Source organism: Colobus angolensis, unplaced genomic scaffold, assembly GCF_000951035.1.
Source record: "Colobus angolensis palliatus isolate OR3802 unplaced genomic scaffold, Cang.pa_1.0 Scaffold94, whole genome shotgun sequence".
Classification (NCBI taxonomy): Eukaryota; Metazoa; Chordata; class Mammalia; order Primates; family Cercopithecidae; genus Colobus; species Colobus angolensis.
The window spans coordinates 2577511-2585094 of NW_012123376.1; the positions used below are offsets into that span (position 1 = coordinate 2577511).

The window sequence follows — 7584 nt, forward strand, 5'->3', positions numbered from 1 at the left end:
AAAAAAAATAAATAAATAAACCCATTTTTATAAGAATGTCACAGTTATCTGACTTTTGAACACAAATAATGTACTGTAGCAAACATCACAGCCAACGGTGAAATGTTAATTTAAAATATTTATTAATGTTAGGGAAAAGACAGGAAGATAACGTAACAAGAGGGGAAAACAAGAAAAATGGAAAATAGAAATTAAAGATCAAAGATGATAACACAATACCATCAAATGAATTTCTATTTGTAGTTCAAGACTCATTCCAAGGCCAGGCATGGTGGCCGTCTATAATCCCAGCATTTGGGAGGCTGAGGCGGGCAGATCACCTGAGGTCGGGAGTTTGAGACTAGCCTAACCAACATGGAGAAACCCTGTCTCTACTAAAAATACAAAATTAGGTGGGTGTGGTGGTGCATGACTGTAATCCCAGCGACTCGGAGGCTGAGAATCACTTGAAACCGGGAGGCAGAGGTTGAGGTGAGCTGAGATTGCACCATTGCACTCCAGCCTCCAGCCTGGGCAACAAGAGCGAAACTCCATCTCAAAAAAAAAAAAAAAAGACTAATTCCAGTGTCATCTCCCCTCTTAGATATTCCTCGCCTCCTTTAAAGGTGGGATTCATTAATGATCTCTTTTGTATTTCCACTGAGAACTGCATATTTCTTGCTTATAGCATTTATCTTGCTACTCTAATTATTTGTTATTATGTTCATCTCTCCCAGTAGATTAGAAACCCCTTGAGATGGGGTTTCGTCATGTTGGCCAGGCTGGTCTCCTCGAACTCGAACTCCTGACCTCAAATGACTTGCCCACCTTGGCTGTCTGAAGTGCTAAGATTACACAGTGCCTGGTAGTTATAGAAATAATGTCAGGCTTCTTTTGTTGCCAGAAAAAAAATGTTGCCCGTGTGTGTGTGGGGAGACTTACTTTCTGCAGTTTGCATTATTATTTCATCAAGCTCTTTTTCCAGTTTCTCATAAATGTCTAGCCTTGCTTGATGCTCCGAGTTCTGCGCTTGAAGTTCAGTAATGCGTTTTTCAGAAGATGCTTGGAGACTATAAAATTCTTTGGTTAAAACCTAAGAATTTTAGGTTACAAAGGCAGAATTAAATAGGTGCACAGTTAAGAGAAACACATGATGTGAAGACATACACAGGGCATTTTTTTATTTAAACGTTAAGAGAAAGTAGCTCAATTAAGATGACTAATGAGGAAATTAAATATATTTATTTCTAAGGTAAATAATTCAGTTGTTTTTAACGGAAAATTATGAAGTACCTTATCCTTATTTTATAAGCTGGATAAAAAATGAATTTAAAATTAGGAATAATTATAGGAGTAATATTAGCATTTGCTTGTTAGAATTTAAAAAAATACCATGTCATATTTACATAGAGGTCATTTACCTGGCAATCAAAACTATCTGACAGAGGCTTACAAAGTTGTTTGTAAAAACGATATGCTGACAATAAATCCTTCAATTTTCCATCAGAGCTTACTGAATCTACCCTAACTATGATCTTAATAATATTTTTGGTTTTCTGAACAGTCATAAATTCAAAGCAGGAAATAAAAAGGCAAATGTGAAGTGCTGCTTGAGGCAGTATCAGAAAATGCCTTTGTGAACAATTAAAACACATTAAAAATGAGATGCAAAAGCAAGGAAATTGGAGTCATTTTGTATACAAGCAAAAAATCCTACACTCCAATGGTGATTCATTGAAGGAAACACCATGATGACAACAACAAATTAACTAAAAAGATGCCTCTAGTGATAAGGAAATGTTTTAATGCTTAAATTCCAATTACCTAGAACGTTTACTTACTATTACAGACTAAATTATGGAGTGGTATTACACCTGCTTCCTAATACAGTATAAGTAATATACTGTTTCCTGAGAGGCAACCGACTACTACACTGAAGAATATGGTTTGGAGCCAGAAAAATTTGGATTTCAATATGGCTTTGACACTTACTAGCTGTGATCTCAGGCAATTACTTATTCTTTATAGGCTGACCTTAAAACACTGTTGAAAGAAATTAAATGAGATGATAAATTTACAGTGCTTAGCAGAGTACCTAGAACATAGTGTTGAAAAGTAATATTGCTACTGTAAGAAATATATGACAATTCTGCATGAAATAGTTTGTGCAAATTGAGTTCCACTAATTTAATTATCTTGAATTCTCTACAATTAAACACTTTTAAAGATAACTATTTTCTCTAATGCCATAAAGTTCACGTTACAAAATGTGTATGATTATGTGTTTTCTGTGATGTGGCAAAAGGCAGAAGGAAAACCTATTTACAGTTCTCAATGAGCAGAAATTATAATTTTCCTTAATTCACTTCAGGTCATTTCCTTCAATTTTCAGCAAAACTTTCCCCTAAAGTAAACAAAACATTATCCCTCACTCTTCATATTCATTCCTTTGGAGAGTGGAGAAGGAATAAAATGGGAACAACATTTTTATGGTGATTTCCAGTGGCTCTGGTTGGGTCAGAAAAAACAAAATGTGTTTTAGATTATTTCTTCTTTATTTTTGCTTGTTGGGAATGTGTTTTCTAGAAACTTGTTAATTCACTATAAAAAAAATCACTGCTCAGTGAAGTTATCTGGAGCTTAAGTGGAGTTCATTACATTGGGATGTAATTCATTAAGAAGCTGATGATACTAATTCCACTGTCAAAAAAGAGAACCAGTAAAGGCAGTGTTAAATGACTATTCCCACAGCACAGCTGACACTTTTTCATTTGTATCCCACTTCCCCCAGCAAAAACACCACATGAAGAAAAACAGGAGAAGTGATTAGGGATAAGGAATCAAAATGTTGAAGATGGGATATTTTATAAGGTATTATTTTAAGAAGAGATTTTAAAAGCATTATGAGAGATATAATTTAAAAAATATCTTCATAACATGAAAAGAGAGGTCCTGAGAAACTACTGATGTGGGGTATCTCCCAATACCACTAGTACCCCATATTACAGAATTTTCTGTTTTTGTGGATTTGTCTGAGTGGCTGTTATAAGTAAACCTACTACTGCTTCTGAAAAGCCAAAGAGAACTTGACTACTGGACCCATGGTACACTATAATATTAAAGATTTGTTTTAGTAAAAATCAATACATGAACATTTCAGTTTAAACATGGATACATAAAATAAGCCCATTAATTTTAGGAATCCATTAAATATAAAGTTCTCACAGTAAAATTTTCCTTCCTTTGAATAATACATGTATTAATTGAATGATAATACAAAGATTAAATAATGATAATACAAAATCATAATTTTGCCTTAAACAGAGACAAATATATAAAACCAACATTTTGGGAGCCCTTGCCAATTAATAATTAAGCAAAAATAAATCATCCCCAAGTTAACAATGAGAATATTGGGTAAAAGCCCAAAAAATCCATTATCTTTACCGTCATGAAATTATTTCTCTATAAATTAATTATAAATGAGAATTGTCTTAAAAATACTTTCAAGAACCCCCCCAACAAAATATTCAAATGATGATACTACATTATTCTTAATCAAACCATTCATTCATCAAGTATTTACTGAGGATTCATTATGAGAGAGGCACTATGTTAAGCACTGCTGACACAATGATAAATGAATAATCCCTGTCTTCTCAAGGCAGAACCATAACATGTTTTAGAAAGGTGTTTTTCCATATAAGACCTTTAAACAAAGCATAATAATTACCAGTCACCTGCATTCAAAGACCAAGTGGACAGGTCTATGAGAATCCTTTGCAAACTGCAAGCTGAAATTTTTTGGAGGTTATAAAATCAATTTTGTTTGTAACCAGCTAAACGGAATAAAAAAGGATGTGTGGGAGAATCACCTGCAACAGATTATGACTCTACAGCATTTTTCTGAAGAAAGTATATGAAAAAAGTTGTAAATACTGAACGTTGATTTGATTCAGAAGTAGACACCATCTACACGTTTTGCTTATGTCTTTTTAAACATACATATATATTTAATATATTTTTTATGTTTTTCACTAAGGCTTTATTTTCTGAGGCCCTTTAATTAGTTTCACTAATCAGAGTACTTTCCAGAAGTGTAATCTTGGAGAAATTACTGTAATAAATATTATTAAATATTGTGGTGGTTAAAAGTATGGGATTTGGGCTGGGTGTGGTGGCTCACGCCTGTAATCCCAGCACTTTGGGAGGCCAAGATAGGCAGATCATGAGGTCAGGAGTTCAAGACAAGACTGGCCAACATGGTGACACCCTGTCTCCACAAAAAATACAAAAATTAGCCAGGCATTGTGGTGCGCGCATGTAATCCCAGCTACTCAGGAGACTGAGGCAGGAGAATCACTTTAACCTGGGAGACAGAGGTTGCGGTGAGCTGAGATCACTCCATTGCACTCCAGCCTGGGTGACAGAGCAAGACTCTGTCACACACACACAAAAAAAAGTATGGGTTTTAAAGTGAGGTTGGTCAGGTATTAAGGCCTAATCCCAGTTCAGTCACTTACTAGTTGTGCGATATTAAACAATATAACTTCTCTAGAACAAAAAAGCAGAAATAAAACATTAAAATGAGTAAGGCTGATTTGTTAGTTAACAACCCCTTCCTTAACTTTATGGTGTATTTCTTCAAAATCTCTTATTCTCACCGTATACATTAAAAAAAATCTAGTGCATATAGCTGTGTAAAGGGATATTGTCACCTAGTATTATAAGTGTATTTTCTATATTATGTGGTCTTAAAATGTCAAATGAATGCCATTAAAAAAGAAGTATTTTGCCAGGCATGGTGACTCACGCTTGTAATCCCAGCACGTTGGCAGGATGAGGCAAGTGGATCACCTGAGGTCAGGAGTTTGAGATCAGCATGGCCAACATGGCAAAACTCTGTCTCTACTAAAAACACAAAAATCAGCTGGTTGTGGTAGCATGCACCTGTAGTCTCAGTTATTTGAAAGGCTGAGGCACAAGAATCACTTGAACCTGGGAGATGGAGGTTGTAGTAAGCTGAGATGGCGCCACTGCACTCCACCCAGGGTGACAGAGCAGGACTCCTCCTCCTCCTCCTCCTCAAAAAAAAAAAAAATTCTTGGTACTTTGGATAAATGACAAACGGATGCAACATATGTATTTTCAAATTAAAGACAAACCAGTTGTATTTTATGATATCTATCCTGTAATTGAATTGCATTATAATTTGGGGGAAACTAATACCTGATTTTCAATTGAGAAAGGCTTGTAATTGAATAACTTTGTTTCTTTGCATTGTAGTTTCTGTTTAATGACCTATAATTTCATATTTTTGTAACTGTAAAATAAATCTTCATATACAGAAAGGAAAACTGGAAGATTAAAATGCTTGAGTTTATTAGTGGGCACACTATTGTGGGATCTGAAAAGTGAAAAAAAAATTATCTTTTACCCAACAAATAATTATCTTTTGGGAAAAGATACTTTCATTTTCCTAGCATTTCCCAACTTAACTAAAACAAAATTCTATAGCATCAAAACAACATTTTGAGGATTTCTATGAATTGGTACTGAGCATAAATAGTTGTTTTATACGAGTCAAACAGATACAACAACATTATGAAGCAGCTGCTATTATTATTCCCAAAGAAAATGAGTAATTTATCCAGAATGTGGTGAATAACTGGGTTCAAATCTTAGGTCTGTTGAGCCTAAAGCCCACAGGCCAATCCCTACCCAATACCACTAGAAGAGATTCTATCTGGGCAGAAAAGACCTTCCGTTTTTCTTTTATGATAAAACTAAGGAGAAAAGTTTTCAAATTCTACCACTGCCCAACAGTAAGGATGCGGATGCTCTGGTTAATTGTCTAGAGCTTGCAGTCCAATACCAGAGCCACTAAATACATGTAGCTAATTTTAGATTTAAGATTAACTAAAGAAGCTTGATTCCTCAGTGCACCAGCCATATTTCAAGTGCTAAATGACCACAGGTGGCAAGTGGCTACTGAACTGGATAGTGCAGATATAGAACATTTCCATCATTACAGAAAGCTCTATTCAAAGCCCTGTTCAAAATTCTTAGTTTCTTGAAGATAGGAATCAATTCTTAAAATTTGTGTGTGTAATTGGGCCCAGCACATGCTTATTGCCTAACAGATGCTCAGTTACAAAGTACTGCATACTATCAATTCAATTAACTATGTGCCAGGCTCTGGCTGAGACCTAGTAACATATTTTTAAAAAGGCCTTAGTCTAGGGGGGAGAATGAAGAAATAAAAATCATCCATAATTACACCATTTATAAATAAACTTTAGTGTCTGGATATGTTTGGCTGGGCACAGTGGCTCATGCCTGTAATCCTAGCACTTTGGGAGGCTGAGGCAGGGGGATCACTTGAGGTCAGGAGCTCAAGGCGAGCCTGGCCAACATGGTGAAATCCCATTTCTACTAAAAATATAAAAACATTAGCTGGGTGTGGTGGTGCATGCCTGCAATCTTAGCTACTCAGGAGGCTGAGGTGGGAGGATGGCTTAAACTGGGGAGGCAGAGGTCGCAGTGAGTCGAGACTGTGACACACTGCATTCCAGCCTGGGAGACAGAGTGAGACTGTCTCCAAAAAAAAAAAAAAAAAAAAAAAAAGGATTTATTTCCTTCGAATGTTTTTCTATGTATATTGATTTTTACTGAACATGTAAACCATAGTCAAGACCATACTAATTTCACAACTGCATCCTTCATTCCATGTTTTTAATTAGCCTTTTCCCCAAATCTAAAATACCCAAGAACATGCAGTGCATGGACACAGCAAAATACACTATTTATAATATGCTAATTGAAAACTTCATCTACTGTTGGACACTTAAGTTACTTCCAATTTTTACATAATAAATAATGCTGCGACATGCATCATTTATATAAACCTTTATACGTATCTCTATTTCCTTAGATACAATTCCTTCAAGTAAAATTACTGGATCAGCTTTTTATTCCTTTCCATTTTATTTTGGGGGTTTACTTAATATTTAAAAGCTGAGGAAAGAGTAATACCACTCACTTGGTATATTGCCTACTGATGCAGAGACTACAGGCTCTGATACCAACAGTCAATATTTTTTTTAAAGCCACATGGCCCTTATTTATTTGTTTTTCCATAAGTTATTAGGGGTGCAGGTGGTATTTGGTTACACAAGTAAGCTCTTTAGCGGTAATTTGTGAGATCCTGGTGCACCCATCACCCGAGCAGTATGCACTGCACCATATATGTAGTCTTTTACCCCTTGCCCCCATTCCACTCTTCCCCCCAGGTACCCAAAGTCTATTGTATCATTCTTACGCCTTTGTATCCTTATAGCTTAGCTCCCACATATCAGTGAGAACACGCGACATTTGGTTTTCCGTTCCTGAGTTACTTCCCTTAGAATAATAGTCTCCAGTCTCATCTAGGTCATTGCAAATGCTGTTACTTCATTCATTTTTATGGCTGAGTAGTATTCCATATATATATATATCACAGTTTCTTTATCCACTCGATTGATGGGCATTTGGGTTGGTTCCATGATTTTGCAATTGTAAATTGTGCTGCTATAAATGTGTGTGCAAGTATCTTTTTCAAATAAT

General features: G+C 35.5%; 1 protein-coding gene across 1 annotated transcript in view; it reads right to left on the minus strand.

The window, feature by feature from the left end:
* Window positions 1–7584, minus strand: part of PIBF1 (progesterone immunomodulatory binding factor 1) — a 266063-nt gene that overhangs the window by 125349 nt on the left and 133130 nt on the right. Inside the window, exon 12 of the mRNA XM_011932158.1 lies at window positions 922–1072. Within this exon, the coding sequence (XP_011787548.1) occupies window positions 922–1072 (151 nt within the window). The remainder of the gene's footprint in view (window positions 1–921; window positions 1073–7584) is intronic.